At 35.7% G+C, this 26759-nt stretch overlaps 1 protein-coding gene across 2 annotated transcripts in view; it reads left to right on the top strand.

The window, feature by feature from the left end:
* The window catches only part of LOC108755112 (heterogeneous nuclear ribonucleoprotein L), a 162400-nt gene that overhangs the window by 64229 nt on the left and 71412 nt on the right, over positions 1-26759 (top strand). For both annotated transcript variants that reach the window (XM_018497930.1, XM_018497931.1), the window contains exons 4-5: positions 2821-2906; positions 4675-4771. In XM_018497930.1, the coding sequence (XP_018353432.1) occupies positions 2821-2906; positions 4675-4771 (183 nt within the window). The remainder of the gene's footprint in view (positions 1-2820; positions 2907-4674; positions 4772-26759) is intronic.

The following is a 26759-nucleotide window of genomic DNA, read 5'->3' on the forward strand; positions in this document are numbered from 1 at the left end:
TTACTTATAGAAAACTCATATTTGTACAAAGAATGAGCTTGACTCTTATAACCATGACTAATAGAAAAATTTAAAAAATCTGTTCCTTTTTTTACGAATAATTGAGACAGAACTTGACAAAATTGGATATATTTGAATTTTTATATAGATAAATAATTTAATGATGACAGAATGCTCGAAATAATTAAGTCTAAATTATAATTGAGTAATAGCGAATTCGGTTTGACGCCCTAGTGCATGTTAAAACCGTTGTACACCGATTTAATTGTGTAAAAGTAAAATGCAAGTGTTTCAATTTATCGCTTTTATTTAATAGCAATAAAACGTATTGAGGATTTAATCCGTTTTTTGTGTATTTATATTAAACACTTTTTACGTCCATTTGCAGGTTTTTTCATGATGGCTCTAATATGCACCAGTGCATCCAATCGAATTCGCTATAAGTTAACGTAGATTCGAACATTGAAAGAGTAGACTATTGTGCTCATTTTATCATATATTTAAGTATGTTATAAAATATTCTACATATAAAAAACGCTATGACCGCGCACGGGAGACCTCGTAGACGGAGATTGCAGTCACTCGATGGGAGACTGACAATCTCGTTCGAACCTTATTCAGACATTTCAGACGTCGATCGACAGGCTCCTTGCCGCAGATTCTCTGCGATAGTATGACTAATCGCGAGCACACGGAATAATACGTTGGCGCGTCTCGCGTATTCAGACTGCATTTAAGCAGCGCGACGAACCGCATTTTTCCCGAATAAACGGCGTGAGTCACTAAATGCGATTCCACTAGTTGCGTGTTTTCGTCTAGTCGCATGAGAGATGTGCCGCGCAGAGAAGTCGCGGGGAAGTTACATTGGCAGCGAGCCACGTCGTGTCATCGCTCGTGCAACGCAAATTCGAGATTTCCTCGGCTGGCAGGTAAACACGCGCCCGCTGCTAAATGCTCTCAATTATCGACCATCTTGAAATAAAATGTGTTGCGACCCGTCCGCACCCCGTGGCGCGATACTTAACACCCTCTTTGACCGCGTCGCCGTCGGGGACTTGAACGAGCTCATCTCTAGAGAACGCGCAACTTCGTCATAACCAACACCAGTATACATATATATATATGTGTGTGTCCCATTCACATTTCTCTTTGTAAAAGTTATTCATTTAGTTAACAGTACAAACGGAAATTAGCAAAGAAAAATTAATTTAATCATAAGAAGTTAAGCATTATATAACGACTTATTATAAATCACTATTTTAAGATTAATGTTTTGTTAATGTACGACAAAGTGCTAATCTTCAAATAAGTTCTTGTTATTTATGTTATTCTCACGATTAAGGATTAAGGATTAAATCAGAGAGTGCTAATTGCATTGTAAATCAGTGCCAACCGAACATGTTGCAACTCTGTTTTCTCTCTAATCTGTCCTACACTCTGCTTCGTGTTACAATGTCTAGTTATCCTAATTCCGAAGTGATTCGTTTCTCGTGTTTGACAAATTCGTAAATCGCTGTGTAATCATTTTATATAAATCTTCATTTGCGTAAATCCTAATTTTATGTTGAAAATCAATAAGACTAGACAATTACTTGAGAATAAGCGATACAACGACATTTTATGTCTAATGTCCAATACATTTAATTATATTAATATAAAATATTATAAAATCCAATCTCTATTTGAATTTTAACTTTATAAATTCCAATATATTTCGTTTTTAATACGAGAGTATATGTTTAATCAAATTAATTAATTCAGTCGTGATTTAGCAATTAAATAATTAAATATAAATTTATCATAATTAGGCGAGTTACAGAAATATTGAGCTGATTCTAAGCTTTAAATTCCGATTGTTCTGCTTGATGAAACGAACTATAACGCTCCGAATGAAAAATAGTATAAGCAAGCAAAAAATCGACTTCTCTAGCGAGAAAATTTAGTGTTGTCGATGCGCCTGTTAGGATGTAACATTCATGAATGAACTGAAATGCAGTTTTGCCATTTGTCTCGTTGCTCTTTGACCTCTCAGGTTCAACCTACCTACGCCACGCAAACTTTCTGTCTGGGTGCGTTGCGAGAATACTGTGAGAACGGTTGAACTTATACCGAATACCTCGCATATGTTGTTGTTGCGCCAATGGAGATGCCCTGGAGAACGCACCAAGTAAATTTCGATTTGCTGCGCATGATATACAACGTGCATCGATCATGTGCTCGAAATAGGTTAGCGGAAATACGAGGTGCTTCAGAACTATCGCCGCTTCCCCTTAACGACAGGTTTCAGGAATGGACTTGAAAAGAACGGCGATTGCTTTAATGTTGAGTTATCGAGCGTTTTTGAAGCGACTAATTGAAGCGTTTCAGAATAAAGCAAGACGTGAGATAATTTTTATCTAAAATTGTTCAAAAAACGTCAAAGGCGACTAAATTAATTAACCGTAATTAAATTTATCATAAATATAATTCCATTAAAAAATATTTTTGCGTTTAATATCAATTTTTCTTCATTTTGTACACGAATAGAAGTTTCACGTTAAAAAATATTGTACATACATCGAAATATTTTATTTATATAGTTTTTTTTTTAAAGATCGATGGTGCATTGGTGCTATAATTTTTTTGCCTCTTAATTGCTTAATTTAGAACTCGAGATGCGTTTAATTAAAGATTAACATCCTTGTTTCTCGACTTTTGAGCTTCCTTCGGAGAAGCCGAGGAACGATGCACACCATAGCCTAAATCAACATAGTGTGAAAATGTTCTCCTAAAATATCCTCTCACACATCTGTTAAAGTGCATTGCTCTTTTCTGTTGCAGGAAGTGTTGCATACGATCAGCACGCCCAGCGGGCAAGTTCAGCGCATCGTAATCTTCAAGAAAAACGGCGTGCAAGCTATGGTTGAATATCCTTTTCAATACATATTTTACTATAGTAGTGCTTTTTATTAGGTCTGTTGGCGTTGCTTGAATTTTTTCCACTTGTTATCTTCGCTTTCTTTCTCTTCAACGCTCGAGTACATATTTATCTTGTTTTTAGCGCACAAATTTTGAACAATTTCAAGCAACGCGGACAAATCTGTTGCTCATCTGCAATTTCGTTGATTTGCGTTAACGATTCTCAGAAGACACCATATGACTCTCAGCTATGTAAATTAACGCTTTAAATTCAGTTGTATTCGCACAGTAAATTACCGAGAAGCGTACCGCTAATGTTCTGTTTGCCAAGCACAATACTGTTTTACAACCGCAGATGTTACATGTTGTACATAAAGAATTAACAAACAGCCGTTAATACTCCCTGATGTTTAGCTCGCTGGAAGTTTTTTTAATTTTCAAAATTGATTAAACATCTCCGTCGTCTTATATTTCACTGGAAATTCCATTAAAAAGTACGATTTTTATTTATTGAGAAATTTTCCATTTAAATTTTGACAAGTAAATGTACAAAGAGTTTGAAATTTAAAAATGCATAAAATACGGGTTCGAACAATGCCGTCGGGAAACAATTTATTTTACACAAATAGACCGTTGCGTTTTCGCATGAATTTGATTTACACGGTAAACTTCAGGGCAATAGCGCGCGTTGAACACGCGAGTCAAGGGTCACCTTCGGCGAACTCGGAGCCCGCGGGATCGACTCTGACACGCTTTCTCAAGCCGGGAAAACTTCGTCAAGACATGCACTGCCGTTACGGCGTAATGAAGATTTATAACGGGGATGTGAACTGACGGAAAGGCTCGATTTTTTTCAACGTGAACTCTTTTTCACGTATTCTGCATACGAATACGCTTCAACAAGCTTTGGGCTTTACCTCGCGAGTAGCGTGCCGGTATTTTCGGTGAATCTCCACCGCATAGTGGAGTATATATTCCAGACTATTACGATCCAAATAATAGTCAAGCCGCGTCCCGCGTGACTATAAATTCGTTAGAACTTTACGTCATGTCGGATTTATACTGCACGACGGCCACTTTGTGGGAAAACAACATTGTAATGCCGCAATGAATTCCGTGAGATTTCTGTATCGTAGGAACGCTACATTTTATCGCGTTTGCCGGTAAAACTTGGTGATGAACGTTATAATTCATGTAATTTTGTTTGTATGGTAATTTTACGTTGCATCTTTTTTCATCAAGCTTTTTTTTTTTATTTATAATAGTATTAAGGAGATACGAAGATTTTAATAAGGCGAAGTAATTTTAAATCTAGCCATTTCACAGAAAGAACGATTTTGCTGACGTATCTAAAAATTTAAGTAGTTCTAGATCTAAAAATAATTTTGTTGGTCTATAATTGGAGAATAATTATGTAGAGAATAATTATTAATTATCTAAATCTGAATCAGTGGATACCAATCTCAAGTATGCCACTGGATAATCAGTAAATTTGCAATAAAATTTAATTAAAAAATCACTGAAACGTGAAGTTCCTAATATAGGTAATTTTATTTTAATGTATAAACTCAACAATATACATAGCATTGGAACGTGCAAATATCGGTATTTTAATTATACAATACTCAAACTCTCTTTTTCACTTGAATTTCATTGATTCAGATTTAGAATATCAAACTTCACGTATTACTGTCGCGAACTAACTAATTTTAAAAAACACACACACACACACACAAATTATTATATATCCTTAACTGATCGCGTTCTGATCATTACGTTCGACTCGATTGAATCGGCAACTAGAGCAAAGGAAACACTACATGGAGCAGACATATATTCTGGCTGCTGCACACTAAAAATCGACTTTGCAAAGGTGAGTGCATTAGCAATTATCTTCCGTAATTGTCCTCTTCTTTTTAAAGAAAATTTATGCGAATTTAGATATGCAAATGGGTTACGCAACGGTAAGGCGAATCGCATTCGCCGACCTTAAAAAGCAATGGAAAAAGTACCGTTTTAAAAATTCTGTCGTCCAGAGCATTTTACATAAAGCCACTCGTGCTAACATGTGGTGGAAGTTCGGAAAATCTATTTGCACCATTCATTTTACGCGTCTCGTTATTAATTCTAATTAGCAACACTATGAGCGCTGTTGCTTGTAATATAAATTTTGTATAATATAATATTTACAATTTATTAGCGATATTTGATATAAGTATATCATTATATTGATAAAATCCGATTTAATTGCACTCGCGGTGCGTTCATAATGAAAAAATTCTATATAATTGCAAGAGATATAAATTATATTAAATTATACAAATTTATATTGTATTTTTTCGGCCATAAATTACGTTATGAAAGAAAAAAACCTAAACCTTTTCCTCCTGTATTAAATTTAAAATAAAATCTGATTATATAGAATTGCTGAAATGATGTAGGACGTGACCCAAAAAGATTTAATTTAAAAGTCAATTATCAAGATGTTTTAATATTTCATTAAATATTAAAGAGCTGTTCTTATTAATGACTTTCCATCGAATTTCTGTTTAATAATAATACATTTCGAATATGTCAAAGGGGATATTAACAGGGAAATGTCGATTATTCTGTACAAAATATTTGCGAGAAAATTCAGTCCGTTTAAAACAAAAAAATTTCTTATTTGTATAGTTTCAATTTAATGCAGAATGATTTTGCAAAATTTACCTACGATATCCATATTAACCGAGCGAATCTTTTATGTGACAAGAGAAGCGTATATTTTTTGTGCATGATATCATAATGCTGATATAATAAGAGAATCTATTTCTACAATTACGTAGCTTTTGTTCTGACTGAATCTGAATCAAGCAGAAGCTTACATCGTCGATTTAAGTAACTTATCGTAATCAATGCGCCCGACGCTGTCGTAAATCTTGTAATTTAACGCTTGTAACGAATAAGTGCGACACAAGATGGATTAACCGGTTTTTATCTGATTCTACCTACCTACCTACCGCGAGCATTAGCGTGACACGGCAAACAGCTGCACTCTTTCACGCCCCTGTCGCGACTTTCACGCGAGAAGAATTAAGCTTCGTTCATACACAGTACTGCTATTGAACGAACAAACGTTCGTTGCTAAAGTACCGTAAAGAGAGAATTGTCTCGAATCATTCTTCAATGGCGAGATATAAAAATTATATCTCCGACTTCGATCAATGTATCGCCTTTATTTTTTTCAATTCGTAATCGAACTCTTTTTGTAACAAACGAGAGTATGCTGTTTGAAACAGCTCCTATTTTATTTTGCTCCCGTTAGTTACCGTCAGAAATTATTGGTGTTAGGCTCCAAAAAGTCATAATTTACTTTTGCTTTTATGATCGCGATGTCGGCTCGCGATAGAGACGTTGAAAGGAATATCCGGTACATTAGGCCGACGATTACAGGATGGAAAAAGTGGCTCGTGCTGTACAAAAGCATGTCTCTCTTTGATAAGAGCATCATTCAGAAAAACATACGAGGAGCAATCGAATATTAACGAAGCGTAGTAGAATAAAATTATTTATTAATGAAGATGTAAGCCATGCGTGCCATATTAGATTGCATCGGATATAATTGTTTTTCTACAAGTCTCGATAGTCCGGTGTAATTATTACGTAAAGATTGGTGCAAGAAATATTTTATCACCACGAATCCATCTTGATAATTTGATTTGATATTTGATTTCTTTGTAACAAATCTTTATTTATTTTTAAAAATGTTAAAAAGAATCACTTAATATACAATACAAAGACTTAATACAGTAACTGACTACAATTAGATTTACAAAGCTTTTCTTGAAAAGAGAGTCACGATAAGTACATCAGAAAACGTTAAAAATTAAAACAGCATTGATAATTAATAATTTTATTATATGCACTTAGAAATATAATTATACGTTAAATCTGTGTGTAATATATAGAACTAAGATACTATATTTTTTTTATGATAACTGCACCGCTTATTGAGATTTGTAGATCTGTTGCTATACCGATAAAATATTTGCTTCGACAGAAAGAAAAGAATTCGTTAGAAAATCGTATAAGAATATTTGCAAAATATTGTACATCACTTGCTGGCAAGAATAGTCTCAAAATTCGATCAGTATAGAACCCATCTTTTTGCTTTGGCAGAAATGTTTCTTCGTGCCATTTTCTTCACCATCTTTTTACATTCAACTTCACGATATCTTTATTGCTAACTGCCTTTGGAATATCGGTTTAGGTTTTTCTTGCATAACGAAATCCAATCGTGGAGTAGTGAAAATAATGATAACGACAATGGTCGCGATAACATTATTTTCTCGCTCGAACAGGTAACTCGAAATTACTTCAACTTGCTATTATCCTTCCCGATCGTTTTCTTGCTGCCGACCGTGCGGGTCATATTGGAAAATGTTAGATATTTATTGGCCAAGTCAACTGTATTTTTCGTTCGAATATCGCGCACAGCTGTTTCTTCTGCAACTGAGTACTTGAAATTGTGAAATACGAGTTAATCGACTACTGTTATTTTGATTTCTTTGTAACGAATCTTTATTTATTTTTTTGAATGTTAAAAAAAAAATCACTTAATGTACAATACAAAGACTCAATACAGTAACTGACTTACAATTAAATTTACAAAGCTTCTCCTGAAAAGAGAGTCACGATAAGCACATCAGAAAACGGTAAAAGATTAAAAGCAGCATTAATAATTAATAATACTTTTTATTATATGCACTTAGAAATATAATTATACATTAAATCTGTATGTAATATATAGAACACTAAGCTCCTATGTTATTCGATTACAAAACAGAAAGATTTGAAGAGAGCTATCTACATTTAATAAAGAGAGTCTGTATAATCCGAATATACAAAGTTTCAGAATGAAGAGCATAGAAATGTCGGCAAAAATTCGGAGCAGAAATATGCACATGCCAGAGAAGCTCTAAAGAGATGCTCGCGCACGCTAGAGCGAAAATAGAGTCGAAGGCAGAACCTAAAGCTCGAAATTGGATTTCGAGGCGGGGCCTGTGACAGGAGTTTACCCACCCCTTATCTCCCTATTGCCAATAGAATGGTCTGCCAAATAGCGGTCGTGCTTGTTGAAAAGTGCGCGTCGGCTGTAATACTGTATCGCCACGCATGAGCCGTATGAATCATGCGATGGATCATGGATCTTATACTCGCGTATATTTGCGCGCGAAGATGAAGTATCGCAGACGTATTGGATACATCGAAGGAATATTTGAACAAGTCCCTGCATCCCACACGCTGCAAATCCCCTTCGGATACATCCCTCCCTCGTGCGCCCCTTTCGGTGCGTCCGCGTTCTCTATCACAGGTTCCTTTTTTTTTTTTTTTTTTTTTCGTAAGAACAAACGTGGATGGAATGACAATGTCGTATCGATTACGACACAGCCTTGCAGAGATTGCTTTGGCGCAGAAGCGGACTTCCGTACTGAGAGATTTTCCTTTTTCTTGTTTCTGTAACATGTTTCTCTTGTCCGCGAGTAACATTCGCTTGTAGACACGTAGAGAATAGCGCGATTGTGTACTCTCTTCCACAAATTCTTTTTTATATATATATATATATATATATAACTTAATAGCATAACTTTGTTACTCTTGTACAATCACAGAAACACATTATGTATCAACTTGTACTAGGCGCTTCTTCTCGCTTTTGAAATTTCTTTTTAATGTGAGCTGTTTTTAATTTTTCTTCCTTTCTTTTTAGAATTTGTTGCTCTCGCTTGGGGACGTTATTAGTGATCACGAAACATTCGCGGAATTAGCACTTCCACATCCATTGTACCCATTGTTCCTATAAGTTTTTCCTTCTCTTTTCTTCCTGAAATTTCTTCTCCTCGAATTCGGTATTGCTAGCGCTGCAGCTCGCAATGTGTAAAACGTGCTTCCCTTTACTAAGTAATGCCGTTATCTTCATTTCTTGAGAGTGCAATATTCAAAGTTTCATTATTAAACTTTCGTTGGCTACCGGATCGGCGAAGGAACGAGATTGTTTGTTGGAGTTGAAAAAGTCGATAAAGTCATTCATTATTTAGACGGTAAAAACCGGTTGCGACACGTATAACTGCATTCGACTGCCCGTTTCAGTCGGAGCGTGAAGTCAAATTAATTTAAATGTCATACCACTGTTATCGCGACGTTTCTACGTCGGCTTCACTTCCGGAACTTGAAACCAAATTAATTCCCCTTCGTCGCCGTATCATAATTCTCGGAGTAGCGATAAGACGGACGCACAACGCGCCCGGCGAAATCGCTACGGCGAGTGATCCTCATTCGACGAATATCATAAAGGACGTCAGACAGATTGACAGAGTGAGTCTACGTGCTTAAAAGCGCCCTCGAAAGCGCGCGAATTTATCGGACGGAAAGTATCGCCAGGAATTGGAAGTATTTACTCGCCGTTGGAGCGACATTAACGACTCTGGCGGTGCGAACACGCATGTCCAATGTGTTTTACGGCTCTCTAAAATCCAAAAAGGAGAAGTGGAAGACGCGACGAGCGCAAAAAAAATCAAGGAGAAGTGCCAAGCACATATAGGACGCCTCGGGACGACTGCCAGCCCTTAATTCAACATTTCTTAATCCAGCCGGTGTCAGCTTTACATTAACGATAATTTGATCGAATGCTAAAATGCTTTTTTTTTTCTGGCTTTTTATCTTTGACATTAACTATCTAAATGCTTAAAATTTAACTACATTTTTCGAATTTTGGTCAAAAATAAAAACGCGCCGTGAAAGGTGTAAGGAGAATTTTCGTTTCAAAGTGTACTTTCCGCGCGTATTGTTAGTGCTAAATGCAAGAGAGAATAATGTTCCCCTTGATTACATCACACGAATTCTATTTTTCACTTATTCGGTTTGCATGACGATGCGATTTCCGCTCGCGCAAATGGAAGAATGCAAATTTCGTAATTACTCACGGGATATTACCTCGCGTCGGGGGTACTTTTCTTTCCGTATGAAGGAAATAACAGGGCATATCACGCCTTGTAGAAAACGATGTTACAAAGGCATAATGACGCGCATAAAAAACAATTACCAGCACGATTGCCGCTCAAAAGCGGGCGGAATTTGAAGAAGCGTAATTTTTCGGCGCCTTTGCGAATCACAAGTGGGATCACCGTTGTGGTTCCCGTATTAAGGTATGCCGTTGCGATCCCCAAATTACATTTTCGTGAGTGGATGTACCGCATTCCGCATTCGCACCGCGAATTATCTCGCTATTCACCCGAGGGAATAATGCAACGCCATTCTGTTATCTCGCGGGGAAAAAAGTGTGGTAATTACCGTTTATACTATTTAAACATTTACGCGAAAAAAAAAAAGGCTATATCGGTTTATCGACTGTATCTCGCGATTAAGTTTTTATTAACGTAGGTAAAATCCGTGTGATATCGCGTTACCTCACATTATTTTCAAAAATATCAACACTGGATCGATGTCGGAGCTGCATTATATTTCGAAGCTTGCGCAGAACCATCCGTTTTCATTATTGTAATTACTTGTCATTACATTCGCTACATACGTACCATTGTACGGCGCAACGTTTATGTCTTCTCTCACCGGTCCTTCTATTCTTTTACGCTCGTGTAATGGACGACGGTCACTGCATTTTATCCCCGTCTCGTATGCGAACGCCACGCTCTTACTCCGGAGGCGTACATTATTGTTATTTCTGCCGTGTCATTTCGCGTGCGAATAACTACCTTAAATAACGATGTGAAATTGTGAAATTGCCGGATTACAAGTACTCTAATGGAACGTACCTATACGCGCCCGTAATATTGCAATAACGTAATGCCGTTACCCGTAATGTTGTGGTTGTTATTATATTCTACATTCAGCCGTCACGCCTTAACGTTTTATCATTTAATGCACTTTAACCCTTGGCCAATAGAGGAGCACTTAAACTCTCGTACGCCTTTTTGTTCCATAAAATTGAATATATTTTGTAACAGGGGATTCTTTTTCTTTCCCGCTCGGTTTTACGCTTTGACAAATCGCACGGGAAAGGGGAAAAAAACGAGCGTGAATAAAGATTTTACTCGATCATATATCGCAGATTTCCAGTCATCAATCGTTCAATTTAGGAATTTGAATTTCGCTACGCAGTAAAGAAATAATCACGCGATTTTACGCGATCGTGGAAATGACATATTTGCTAGCCGGCGTACTGTTTCATATGTTAATGCGAAGTTATGAAATTATATAGAAAATGTCATTACGCAATGTGACATGATGCGTTTCCTGACGCTCTCTAAATTGGATGTTTTGCGTGGAAATTTGTAGGGCGCCAGTTATTAATATTACCAATTATAATTGATTTCGATAAATATTCCGTAATATAAATGATTGAATATGACTGTGATGTAATTATACAAATTAGCCTCTCTCGTACGTTTCCATGTTAGGATATTTCCAACGTGACTCGCCTACATGAAACGAAATGTTAATTATTCTTTTCTTTCGGTGAAATTTTAAATTGCAAATTAATGTAGAACCGAGAATAAAAGGCCCGTGCTTTCTAAAGAGCCAACCTTTCGAGTCGACGATTTCACACGGTCGACATTATGATCGGGACATTTAATGCTGCGTGAGTTCGTATATACTTCGTGAAATATATGCGGCGAATTAATATATTAATTCGGTCACAGGTTATCGGTGTTGAATTTCGAAACCGGCGTGTGCCAGTCCGTCGCCGGTTGGTGTGCGTTAGAAAATCTTACTTTTCGCTTTAAATTGCAAATCGCATGGAGGGGGGGGGGGAAGGGGCGCAAATGGTTCAATTGCTTCGAGTTCTCTCGTGGCGTACAAGGCGAAGTTTGAAAGTTTTCTCCGTGTGGAAAAGTCTTCGGACTCGTTCGATTATCCGCTCGCAGAATATGCGTCATCAATCATCGCCCATATCGACAGGCAACAAATCTAAAAATCGTTTTGCCGCTTCGACAGTAGCGAATCACCATAGATGGATCAGGCAGATCGGGTTAAAATTCAAAGCGCAAATGTTTGCTCTCTTTTTTTATCTTAACAGTTGCATTAATTGTTATAAAAATAACTAATATTTAATACTCTTGTCAAAATCTTTTAGATAATATTGATACCGCAACTTGGGCGGCATCAATCGGTTCGTTTTTGAAGACTCTGAGTAACTTAATTTATCACTGTCTTCCTCACGAACAGTATCTACTTTAAAAGAAATTTCAAGCTGTAGAGATTTAAATTTTTATGAAAACATTACGGATATATATATGGAGCATCTCGATAGATAAATTCACCCACTTTTCACTTACGCAAGAGAATTGTTATGTTTGGTTATAATTAGCCATCGTTGTAATTAGAAATTCTGTAATGTATATTTACTTTTGACAAATAATCCTCAATATTAATTATTTGTACTAAGCTCTCGTGGTTGAGTAACGCCCCGAGAGAAGAGCCCCGAATTGCGTGTACAGAGAAATTTCATGAAATTATTCGGAACGGCGTGGAGAAGTGACTCTAAATTAGATTTCTGGATTAAGTAAATTTTATTATCTCGAATGCTGTGTGGAATTGAAGGACATTAAATGGCGCGCGCTTTATATGCAGATATAATAATATAAAATTATATGCATTATGGTAATGATATAATCAAGAGGCAAATTTTAATCATATGTGCATAAACGTCTGGAGCCTGTAATAATATATGTCAAGATTATGTTGAACAAAGTGGCATATGATGATTAGAGAACTTTGCCGCGCGCTCTGCTACTTTATCGCAGCTTTTTTAGCACGTAAATACGTAAAGATATAAGCTTATAAGAGCTCTAACAAACCGGATGGTGCATTACATTTTATGATACAATCATCTGACATTTACACATTTTTATGTATTTATGTTGCTAAGAGCTAAGAACAACGAGCACATATCTTACATATAGTTAAAATTAATCAATAGTGCATCACATAGAATCAATAAAATTTAGACTTATAATTACAGATTAGCTATTATTGATTTTCCTTACTCAAATTCTATTAATTTTTATTAGTTAGCTAATTTTATATTTTGATTTTTTTCTCTTGATACATATTGTAGTGATTAATTGATATTAACAAGCTAATTGATAGTGAACAAGTTTAACTGTTATATAAATTATTCAATCTTTTTTTAATTAAAAAAAAATAGAACATTTGAAATTATCCCATTTCGTCCATTTGAAAACAGTCACGAACTCTAAATTTGAAAAATAAAATTTCTTTGTTTTGAGAAATAAATTTTATTTTCAGTGGAAAATGAAAGTTAATGTTATTATTTTCTTCGTTACATTTCGGGAGGAGTAAAACAATAAAATGTATGATTTTATTAAATAAAATAATACAATTAAATAGAATTTAGAAGAAATTATAAAGGGTATATTAATTTACGTGAATTTTTCTTTGGTGATAATGGAGACATAAATTTTCATTTTTCAACGAACGTTGGATTTTATATGCTGACAGCAGTCTTATTGTGAAAGTGGCTTAAAACGTATATATAGAAAATATTTGGACCGTGAATCTCTGTTTTACAATACGTTGAATATTTTTCGCTGCGATAAATTGGGCTTATATTTGCGGTGTATACGCTATTGTATACAAGGTCACCACCCTACCACCGGCGCGAGACTCGTGACGTGTTATCGTTCGTGCGCCGAGATGTGAACGCGAGACAGTTTCTTATCATTGTGACGGGAAAAGCAGGCGTGTAGTGGCGCAAGCAAGTTTCGCGTATCGTCGCGTTACTTCTTGAAACGTAATCGCGACAACTGAGAGATCCTAAACGCAATTCTTATGAACGAATCACGAACCATAAAGTCCACGCTAACTATAATTAACTCGTGCAGCTATTCGTAAAGCGTGTCGAGACACTCTTGCTGAAGCGAACTCGTTTAACCGAAATAAAAATCGAAGAGATTGGAGTTATACGTTATTACTTTATTACTTCCGGTTTACAATGATACAAGAGTGTCGTCAAGCAGTTCTCTGAGAGAGAAAATATTATTAAAAAATTGAATTATATTTTAAAAGTCATATTACATTCACTGCATTTACTTAATATGTATCCTATTATTATAGCTTGTTATTATACTTTCTACGGGATATGCTTTTTTTTTTTAAATGTTCACAAACGTAAAAATGACGTCGATTGATGGATTGGCCAATCTCTGGACGCAAATCCGATAAAAAATATCTGCTTTGATGCTTTTATCTTGGAAGCTTTGAATAGGAATATTTACTTTGAAGCATTTATCTTGGCACCTTCGAAAGATTTGGAGGTTTTTACCTGAAATTCGGGCGCATGAAAAATCTCATGGAGGAGCACGTTTTATCGACAAACTCTAATCAACAATAATTTTAATTGGATATCATATTAAGTAAATGTATTTTAAGGCATAATATATTTTTGAAATATAACTTTAATTTTTTATACTCGATTTCTTTCAGAGAACTGCTGACGACGCTTTTGTACCACTGACTGTACAACTGTTATTCTTTTATCGATGAGTTTATACTAATGTGTTAAATATATATATATATATATATATATATATATATATATATATAGTACAGTATTTTGACTGTAAATTGAGTAACGTACTTTGTGGCCGTTACCAAATATGCGGTCGTTATCATTCGCATGGCGAAGGTCAAATAAGCAGGTAACTACGTATGACTCTGTAGACTCCTCGTCGCATTATTTCTTAAAATGCCAACGCGACAAGTATCATCATTTTGTATGAGAAATTGACGATTACCTTCAAGTACGATGTGCCTTTCATTTCATGACACAAGTCGGCACAAGTATCGTTCTGCCTTTGTTATGGAATGCAATGAAAGATAAAACGACATTCGTGTCAACTTATGTCGCTAAATGAAGGGCATCCACGAATTATTATTCATATTTTACACATTTTTTTGTTCGGAAAACTAAAAGCCTCAAGTAATCTAAACATTTATGTGCAATTTTTTTAAATATACAATTTTACAAATATTTTCTAAAAATGTTAAAGTATATGTATGAATCACTCAATAATGTTTATACATTTGTTAAAGTGATGAAAATTAACTCGGGACGCGAACGACTCATCATATGTAATATCTAAAAACCATCGTGTGTACTAAAAGTCAAAACTGATTACGCTATCTTTGTTATTAATTACGATTTGAAAAAATATATTTGTAGCGATCATTTATGGAGATAAATGTTTCTCACGATCTGTTCATTGGAAAGTAAAATTTGAAGAGGCATTCATGGACGATAATGATTTCTTAGTGACTTTTATTTGAATATATCTCATTTAGAATTCTCTTTTAATCTGACTGCGACTTGCACGCTATTTTTGGAAAAGAAGAATAGGATCGTATAACACGCGAATCGTCAAAATCAGATAACTGAATGCCGTCTGATATCCATTGCGTATTTTCTCGCGTTATTATTTTTTTTTTGTCGTAGCATAGCAAAGTGCGCATCGCGTGTGATTAACGTCGGGAGTGCCGTGAAAAGTACCGTGCAATTGCCATCGTCTTGGTGATTAGTGTACACGCGATTGTAATTAATGTTTCGCGAGTAAATGTGAGTGCCACAATGGAGAAACGGTGAAACTTTAGAGGAGAAAGAGATCCGGAGAAGTATTGATCGACAGCGGAGCAGCTGTGTGGTAATTTATTATTTATATGTATCACAATAGTTATTTTTAAAAATATTTATCATTCTATGACTGCTATACAATTTAAATACCTATATTTGTATTTTATAGTTTAATGTAGCTTGCGACGTTAACATATATGTATAGTTTGTAACTTTGCTGCTGCGCATCGTATCGGTGAGTGGCATACTTTTTATTTTATTAAGGTAACGGATCTGTAAAAGTTGTCAAATATCATAGGTTAATTAGAGCATAATAATATTATACGCAAATATAAAAAGTTCCATAAATTTAATTAATATTTAATTCTGAGATGCATTTTATTTTCTATTGATTTATTGTGCATACGAGGATGCGCAAGGCTCATTATATTAAACTCATTTATATTAATTTATTATATTAATCTAAACGATATACATATAAATAATGTGATTTCAGCAAAACAAATTATTTTTAAAACTGCATATGGACATCAGTAGTTGTATTGTTTGTCAAATATCTCACTTACGTGGATAAAATTTTTAAAAAACTTGAGAATATTATGAAGGCAAGTTATATTTAATATTAATAATGTTATTTTATTATAGTTTAATTTTATTATAGCTTCGTGTATATTATTTAAGTGATTAAATTTTCAAGCTCGTTAAATAAATAGAAAATTGTTCTCAATACATATATATGTACATATATATTAAACAAATATAAATATAGACGAAGACTAAGAAATATTTTGCGCGACAAAGTCTAATTTATTAAATAATATAGAAAATAGAGAAAAATTCCTAATGTTACTATATCACTTACTTTCGTAATAAATTAATCCTAATCTGTCGTAGTCACTTATCATTTATTTTTATTTATTTATTGACTTATACGTATAGTACTTACATGTAAGAAAATCCAAAGATATTAGCTGAGCAATGAAAATTAATAACATATACATCAGTATGTGTGTAAACATAGAAACATATAAATATAAATTTGTTTAAAGTTTAGACAATATCATTAAAAGGGAACTTACTGTATATTTTTAACAAAAAAACGTGCTTTTATAATAAATATAAATTGAGATTTGCTATATATTCCTGCCTAGAACTTTGGTAAACAGCGTTATAAAACTTCTCCGTATAACACTTTGATTTTGTATTCTACGGATTTGGATCGCAGAAGAAAGCTCGTTTACCTCGATATTCCGAGTAAGCTTTGAAACCACTCAATAGAGAAGACGAGAGTGTCAGCTGCTACGAAAGAGGAGGGTCGATAACACCAATGTGAACTTTTTATAAAACTTTAATAACGCGGGGGTGTAAATAAGTTGGTTTCTTGCGCGGTATATCGCGAGTCAGATATCTCGGCTATTAAGAAACTTCTCGATTGATAATCTAAGGCCGTCAAGTGTGAGAAATCGACTCGATGATCCCTCGGCCCAATTAAAGCCATCGATATAGCTAACCTGCTAACGTGCCTCGCCTGTAATTCGTGTAGGATTAATTACCCGCGTTGATTAAAGCCTGCCGCGGCAGCTTGCGACGTTTATTGCGTTCGTTATTCGGTCGTCTCGAATCCGATTAATTCGTTTTTATCATCTGTTTACTCCACGTGTGTTATCGAGTGCACTGGCATTTTGCGGGAAAATAAAAATTTATTTTTGTCCGATCTAGGTATTATTTTCATTTATCAAACATGTATATTACGTACACATGTATTCTTTTTACCTATGTGTAGAGAACTTCGAATTCAGTTCCTGCTATGAAACATTTTAACAAATGCGTAACGAAATACGTTTCACGCTTTTTTTGTCATTATTTAATTGCAATTGGGAACTAGCGCGCTTAAAATATTTCAGCCGACGAAACACATTTGTGACTCTTCATATGTTTCATTTTTTAATTTATTAATTATTCTTGCACGTTAAATTAGAATAAATTTATTCATTATTTTTGCATGTTAAATTGGAATCAGTTTAACATGAATCCACTTGCATTCTCACGATAAATAAAAGATAGAATTACTAAGTGCCTCGTTAAAATAATTGAAATGCAGAAATATAAAACACGATTTCGATTTTCCATCTAAAGAAGAAAAGTTGAAAAAATTTATAAATCATTGAAATATTAAGGCTTGATAAATTCATTCGTGATTTTACGTAAAAGGGCAATTGATAAATTTTTTGAATATTTTTTGTTTGTATGGAAAATGGAAATCGTATTTTGTATAACATTTTTGTTACCTTAAAAAACTTTGTTTCTCCTTTGGTCTATAGAATCTGATAGGATCATTACGTTCGTTAGCAACACTGCCTTACGTTATTTCGCGTTTATCGATTGAATACGTTTATGGTTGCGGAATTGCGGAATCAATCAGTGTTTTTCCGAGACGATATCAACAAAATATTAACGCGGAATACGCACGCGTGGTATACGAACGTGACGAGCGTTATTCATAATAAAAATGAGTGGCTAATACCGGAAACCGATATAAAGCGATGTGAAATGGCGCTAATTAAATTTTTCCCCCGCGTCCGTTTTTACGCGTTTTTCGCTTGATTACACCTCGAAATGCGCTTGTTGAAAATCAATTTTTAACGCGCATTTGTCAACCCCTCGCGGAGCAATCATTAAATTTTTAACGTATTTTTCTTGCTTTGCAACATTATTAGTGATGCGGATTTAAAATAGACTTTCCGCGTTTATTTTTCTTGAGACGTTAAATCGTTGATATGATTTATGAACATAATTAGTAAATTCAAAAATAAAACATAGAAACGTTTTTTTAAAATTAAAACCAATGTATTTATTACAAAACTTTGTCTCGTCGTAAAAAATTAAACAGGTTTTTCTTTGAATTAAAATACGAGAAGAACTTCACTAAGTCCGAACTCTTTGAGCAAATGTTTGTAATCCTGGTTTACGTGATTTCCACTTCTTTACTTGGAAACTGTGATTTCCTTTTCTCGAAAACGTCGACCAACGAGTTGTTTTTTACTGTAAAGGATAGTGACTATCCTCTTGATGAAACAGTGCTTTCACGTAGAAATTGGTCAAGAAAAAAAAAAACCACAGAAATAAAATAAATTGTGTTAATTTCTTGTAATTTTACATCGAAATTACGAAGCAAACATCCTTCTAACTGCCAAAACAATTATAATTTAAAAACTCAAATATTATTTCGCGTTTTTTTAATTATGTTACATTACGAATGTCAAAAATTAAATAATTAGGTTAAAATTCAAGTGTTAATATATATGTATGTAATGTAGAATAATGTTTCTATTGATATTCTCTTATTTTTTAGCTTAATCGCAAAGAAGAATTAAAGGAATTTTATTCCGGGGAGTGTATTTTATATTTAGTGAAACTTGAGTATAGATAAAAGGATTGGTTGGTTTATCTTAATCGAGAGAGAAATCCTGGTCCACTTCGTTATTATATATCATAATTCTTACGGCAGTCCATAGATAATATTGCGACAAATCCAATACATTTATCTTACAAAGCAGATAAGAAGGCATACCGCGTGCAGTCGGGCGGAGAATTATTGTAGCGCTTTACTCGCGGCGCATTGTAGAGCGCTCACAAAGCCGAGGAAAAATGCATCTCCGCTACGTGGATAGACAGGCCAGTAATATCTACCGTAAAAGATAGATAGTCCGTGTCGCGTTTTCCCAGTTTTCGTACGTACTCACTGATCCCTATCTGGAGTTATGCACACGAAATCCAACTCCGTTCTAGTTCCGTAAATATTTTATCCAACTGTTTCGCTGTTTAATCACGACCGTGTAATCGCCCTTCGTTGTAAAGGCCATTAAAAATCCGTGATTCGCTCTCGAACGTCCTTAACGCGGCTCTCACACCTTTATAATTCATGGATTCGCACGCGCATCAAAGTTGCCACGCAAGATCTTACGAGCTCGTTTTCCCGCGAGTTTTTTTTTTACGGTTCACCCACCCATAGTCTATTCAGGATCTCGGATAGGCTGGTCGACTAATCCAAAGTATATTCGGAAAGTCTTACGTAGCTAATAAAGTCATTTAAAATCTTACGTATTGCAATATTTGAATTTATCTTAGAAAAGCATTATTTAATGGAAATGAAAATATTAACATAAAGATATAAACTTTAATTTATTGGCAATTCGTTTTTAGCATTTTGCAGTCAAATTTAATATATATGACATGCAATATGGTTTTCTGTAATAGTACTTATGTTTTAAGTTATTTGACAAATAATTTGTTTATATTGAGTCAAGTTTTGTGTGTGTGTGTGTGTGTGTGTGTGTGTGTGTGATATAAATATAAATATCATAAATATTAAATTGAGATAAATAACTTTAGAATTTATACTGCATTGAAAAAAATTCTGGTTAAAAATAAACTAAAAGTTTTTGATGATATCAGTTATAATTCTGATTATTTCAATTAGAATTATAGTAGATTCAACTAGAAAATTCTGATTTGTCCATTTTCAATTAGAATTCCAATTAATGCAACCAGACTGTTTTTTTCAGTGTGTGAGAATTGAAATATTTATTACTCTAGCAATACATGTATCAAATTCATAACATAATCACAAATGTAATTTATGAATGAATGAATGTTAGGATATCTGCGCGAAAAAGGTGGTTTATGTAGCAGAGATTTGTTTGATTCATCCCGTGGAAGCGTAAGCGAGAAAATAATTTCACTCCGCGAGCTAGGCAGGAGATAAAAGAATGTTTCATCATTTCTCCCGATATTTCTCTCGCTGAATGTAATATCGGCCTTTCCAGAGTATACTACGAATCGCGAAATGGTTTAATTTCCACGTTACGCGAATACCAATTTTAATTTATGATACTCGCTGTCAGCGGAGAACGAGTCGCTTGCGAGGAGAGGACGAGCTTGTTTCGTGAAAATAACATATTTCGCGTGCGGTGAAATCATCTCCATCAATCGCGGCACGGGTCAACCGCGTGTAATTTCGGGTCACAGAATCGATGGACAAAGGAAGTATCGTCGAGAAAATCTTTCGGAGAAATTTATCGGTTGACAGGGAGGAGGGTGAAGAGGGACCTGAGATAATATAATTTTCTTGAGAGAATATTATAAAGATATACATTTTCGAACAAACTCAATTATATTCAGTTGTTACATATATTTCGAATATTTTGGTAAAATATTTGCAGCATGAGAACAATCTTACGTTTTATACCTCTCTGAGCAAATCTTACGAAAGTACATATTTTACACATCGAATATCTATTGTCCCCGAACTGTCACTGTCCAGAGATATTCTTTTTTGAAATATTTGCTCGGTATGTCTCATATTTTGAAAAATCACAATAGAGAGATAAGAGAGATGAAATAATACCTGGGAAAACATATGGAAAAATACAAGATAAATAAGGATATATAAATTTATGAATAACTTATTTTTAGTGCAGCTATTCTTCCGATCATGCGTCGTGCTCTTCTTCACTATTTTACATTTTTTTCCCTAATGTAGTATTTCTGAATGGCGGCATTTCCGGACAATATATTTTTCGTATATGTTGCTCCACTTTTCCGATTGCCGGATCTTTTTCGGGACTTGGCATGTCCATAAATCATCAAACTTTGGAGCTCTTTGCCTCTCGATATTGCAGATATTGCTACGGATGCGGAAGACTAATAACCTACAGTAATTAAAGTTCACCGTTCCGTGGGTTCCCGCTTGCGAAAGATGTTCAGCCCTGCTGTAAAGTTTTCAGCGCTTTTGTTAAATTTACGATTTACCCGTCGTAATGCGAACGACTTAGCAGAGATTTTTTACCTTACGAAGGTCATAAATTTGTTATGCAAATTGTTACACAACAGAACCGATTAGTAGTGATAAAGTAATTTCTAAATTTAATTAGATAGTATGCAATTGTTCAAAATAAATTTAAGAGCGTAGTTAATTACGCAATTAATTTTACATAGGACGAGAGATTAACGAAGTATCTAAACAAATATAGCGTATCTTTAAATTTAGGAATAGCTGAATTTAACTCGTTACAGCTTATCAAAGGGAATCTCAGTTTTTTATCCAAATAAAGTCACTCCATTAGAAACTTTCATTCTAAACGCAAACATAATTTCGCAAAAAGGAAAAAGACAAGTTCTCAATACGCTATTCTCGTCCAATCAAACGAGCACAATATTTTATTTCAATTACCCGGACTGGCAAATATAATTACGAGTGGTCGAATTCGCGAGTTTATTCTGCAGCACGTTTCTACAGTTTGACCGAATCAATGCGATCCGCTTGGAATACAGTATGGTAGCCATGAGAGTTACAGAGAACGATGCTTCGCGTCGCCTCTCTTCGAAAGCCGGTCACGTACATATCGATTGCCAATCTAAAGGAGCGTCCTCCTCATTCCTCGTTTCTCGAGTCTTTCTTCGCATTTACCTTTCCTTCAGCGCTTACGAACGTCGCCGTTGTTCGTCTCATCGAGTGGCAACGGGCTAATTTAAATACCTGTTGCCCCGCAATGAGCGTCGTGTCTTCAGGAAAATATCGTTTAAAAAAATCACCGTGATTAAGAGTATATGTTACTTCCCTCGCGTTGCTTAAACGCTACGCACGTTAGATTACCTAGCTGGAAAGAAACTATCGGGTCTCTCTATGCTGTCCCAAAATTAATTAAACAAAACCATCAGTTTGTCGTATGATAAATTACATTGTTAATTTGGCGCACTAATAACCGCGCGGTATTATAATTTACTCTTATTTGCCCATGTTTCATTTGTTGCATCGATGTCAGAGTGTCCAATTAAATATTACATATTTTCTATCTAAAATAAATTATTATTTTTTTTATCTTCTCGATCATGATATGATCTTTCAAATGCTTTTTCGCAAAGCTCAGAATGAGGATCGCCATTTGATTATTATATCTAACGCATTTTCCTATTCACGCAAGTAATAATTATATAATAATTTAATTCTAATAGCCTGTTACAATATTATTTCAATTAACTAAAATGTGAATTATAATATATTTGTTTCTTGAATAATTATAATATTGTTGAAGGGATCTCAGTTAATTTCTATCGAAGCGTCGGATGCAAAATAGAAATCCAATTAACTCTTCAGTGAATCGGATCGTCAATCAGATTATATCATTAGACTTGTTCGGAAACAATGGCAGAACGCGAGATGGTTATTAAATGGTGTCGACGCCTATGTGCATCGATACAATGCCGGTTAAAGGTTATCGCGATATAAAGGATCTCCCTGCGATATTCGAATCTCGCAGAGCGGCTTTCTACTCTCGAACCTTCCGAGGTGGAAGCGACGCGCACTCCCGCTCCTTTCATTTTCCAGCACGTGGCTTTGTACTTTCGTTCCTCGCGCTCTTGCCGCGCGAATCCTTCCGCCCGGAATCGCTGCAACTCCGCTCGCTGCAGGTCCGTCATCGACCGCGCACGTACCGAGCGTTATTCCGATTATACGTCGCGTGCGTGCTCAGACAGTCGAAGGGATCCCCGCTCTCGCGTGTGTCGAGACTGAGAGACAGAAATGACGTAGTTCCCGCTTCGTCCAGAAACTAGCTTCGTGACTGACGTGCCCGGAATGGAAACATCTCTCCGCGAATTTAAAATCACGAGGCCTCGTTAGCGTAGGGGAGCTGAACGGCGGAGAGAACAGAACGGGAACGTCTGTCCCGGCGACTTTTTAAATTATTTTTATAGCCCTATTATCAGAGATTACGTTGTAACATAATAATTGCACCGTGGACGTGACTTCTCTTGCCGCAGATTAAATTGTCATTCTCTTGTCTATTCGAACGATTCGCGAAGAACGAATAAGCTGTATTGTAGCATCTATTGACCGCGTCTAAAAGTAAAAGAAAAAAAAAAGAAGAAAAAGAAAAGACTGAAAGACTTATTAAAATCATTATGCCTTATATCTTCCGGGGCAAGATTGTCGAGCTCAAGGGAACGCGCATCACTTTGGCACGAGGACGTGACGGTCCTTAATCGCCTGATAGTCAAACCTCCTTCGTTCCAGGATAATTGATCGATCACCGAGCAACTTCATCGTGGATTAAAACGGGGCGTGGGGTCGATCCATTACCGTAAACGACTAGCTAGCAGAAGCTATCTGGGAGAAGCGACTAACGCACGCTATATACAGCACGGTCATTTATCCGCTATGGTGCCGTCGGTACTTTAAGGAAATTTCGCACGATGTCGTAGCCGAGATGAAATTTCACGATTGCGCCTCTTGGATGCAGTTGCATCGCTACCGCCACGAGTGCATCGCGTCAACTGGTCCGGAAAGAACTACCGTCCTCCGCATCGGCACTCTCGTGACGCGCCGCTCCGAGACGACACTTTCGATGCATTTGAAGGAAATCGAGCGACGCGATTGTGCATTTGTCGACTGACTCGATAATGCAGCGAGTACAATGCTGAAAAATCTCTCGGCGGTATACACTCGCACAGTCAGTGGCGAAAAGAGGAAAGAGGAAGAATAATATGGAAACTTTTAAATGAGAATATGTAAAACGGATGTGTACCTCTATTGATATCTGTAACATTACACGTGGATATTAATAAAGTAGAGTACATCCGTCAATAACAGCGCTTAATTTCCTTAATGCATCTCTACAGAAATTAATTGAGGTGTTTTCAACGATTATTAATTATAGAAATTATGTGAAGTTATAATAACATATCGACCGACATAATTATGCGATATATAACCGTTTTTTTTTTTACTTGTTTACCTTAATATGATGCATACATGTGTCATTAGCGGGATGGCTACGCTTTTTCACTCGCTCGTACCCGGTCGAGAATAATCGCCGGCTCGTGCTGAGAAATGTCGGTCGGCGATAACGTTGAGAGGAGTATTCAATGTGGCGTCGTCCATCCAGGACATTCCCTAAGGATTCCTGCCTGCCTCTATGACGTTCTAATGTGGTTAGTTACGGTCTCATTAGGAAATCACACGCTCGAAGAATTACGCTCCTAATAACATTCCGGGTAATGGAATAAGGTGCGAGATGATTCATCTTAATATAAAAGACGAATACTTTATTAAATATGAGTATACGCAGATTACGAATATATTTACCATGCCTTGTTTTTGAAAAATTCATAATTTTAATATAAATTATTTTAGTTTTATGCTTGGCAGAATATATTGAAATATTGATTTTAAAACGATATTTATATACTGCTAATTTTTTTACTTGCAAATAAGAGGCTAAGTTTTGCTTACTTTTACTTTCGAAGTTTTTGTACATGACAGTTGAAAATTATATTTTTAAATATTCTTCATATATAAGAATTCTTAATAATTTTATAATTAAAGTAACCGCAATGATTAATAATTGTACGGTAACAATTGTAAATACATAATGGAATTATTTATCGCATAAACTTCGGAAGAGAAATTGTCTTATTAGACGACGACTATGAGGCTTTATTTTGAAGGTTTACAAGTAAATACGCTCTCTTGTAATCGTCTCTCTTGTCAACGATATTGATATGATCAAGCGGCGTAATAATTCGGCATGCGCGATGATAATACCGCGACTGTAATTCGTAGCGGAGGTAATCCGGTATATCGTCGCAAGGTGGAACATGTTCCCGTTCGTGTCCCAGCGGTATCAATTCCCCTTGTCGTTTCTCTCTCTCGTCCTCCCTTCCTCTCTCTCTCTCTCTCTCTCTCTTGCGTGTCGGGAACTTTATTAATGAACACAAGCGGAACAGATATCTCAGATAATGAGCTTAACCGAAGCCGAATCCTCGACGTCGACGATTGACATACTCGCGCGGTGCTTTCGGAATTTTCCGGCGACTTTGCAGCACCAATTCGACAGGAACATGCGAACGTGGGATCGCCCGAAACCACCATATCCGCCGCTTGCGGAAGTTGCACGTGTTCCTGACAGGATTGACGTCAAGCAATTGAAATAACGAATGAGTTCGCGCCGCTTGTCTCGTCGGCATTATGCAACATCGGCTCGGTCATGTAACTCCTGCTTCGCTCTCTATTAGTCTCTGTCAGTTGTAATTGTCTGCATTCTGGCAACTGCGTGACAGTTACTTAATTTATATTTATGCACGCTTTTATTTTTATTTGCGATATTCGCTTGAGGTAGAGCAGTGTAAGCACGAATTTTGGAGTAACATAGAAGTGGCAATTTTGTAATGAAAACGAACAGCTGAAAGAGAATTGAAGACTTGTATTTGGAAGTTAAAGTCTCGAGGTTAAAAATTGGAGATTTAGAGAATCGCGGATGTGGAGAGACCAGTGTTAAAAATTTGGAACTAAAAAGCTGAGAATCAAAAAGGAGTTGAAAATACAGAGTGTTCTCCGGTCTAATACGAATATATTTCACTTCCATTAAGTTTTTTATTTCCGGCCAGAAGTTTTTCGAAATAGCTTGCGTCAGATACGTCGTGAGTGCGTGTTGGTGTTATGGCGACTATGTATGGACCGCGTTCACAGCTCTCTTTTCAAACAACAAATTAAATTGCGGGAACGTTTGCCTTCAATACACGGGAAATCTAATTTTCTTTTACTCCCGCGAAAGGTCTTCGACAGCACTTCGGTACGAGGCGAGTGATCCGGCTGGGCGATATCGAGTTTCCCGAAATTTGGTGAGAGTAGGTATAAAAGTTTCTGAACTCCGAACTGGTTTTCGATGTCACAGTGTTACACTGACAGATTTTACGATCGCATCGTGCACTTCGAGTTTCAGACACTATTACTCCGCCGTTCCAATTTATATCCTTCGATACTTTGGTGCATCGACATTATTCTTTCAAACATAAGATTTTCAAATCTGTTTCTGGCCATTCTCGTCCATTGGTATATCGGACGCCTTTTGTATTAATAATAAATGCATACTCTTTGATGTTGTAGATAATCTTCGTAGAATATTTAAAAATCATGATTTTAAAGATGAAAAAATGCATCTGTTAATTAAAAATGTATCTATTAATTAAAAAATTAAAACATTTACAATGCTTGCTTTCCTTAAAAGCATTTTGAATAGGTTTTTTAGATTTTTTTTAGATTAAAATTTAATATTTGCCTTCGACATCTGATATTTTTATCGATAGAATACAATCGCACGCCTTCACTTCAGTTCTAAAGTTCCTCCACGGCCTTTCTATCGAAGTTTAATTTCAA

The sequence above is a fragment of the Trachymyrmex septentrionalis genome, unplaced genomic scaffold, assembly GCF_001594115.1.
Source record: "Trachymyrmex septentrionalis isolate Tsep2-gDNA-1 unplaced genomic scaffold, Tsep1.0 scaffold83, whole genome shotgun sequence".
Classification (NCBI taxonomy): domain Eukaryota; kingdom Metazoa; phylum Arthropoda; class Insecta; order Hymenoptera; family Formicidae; genus Trachymyrmex; species Trachymyrmex septentrionalis.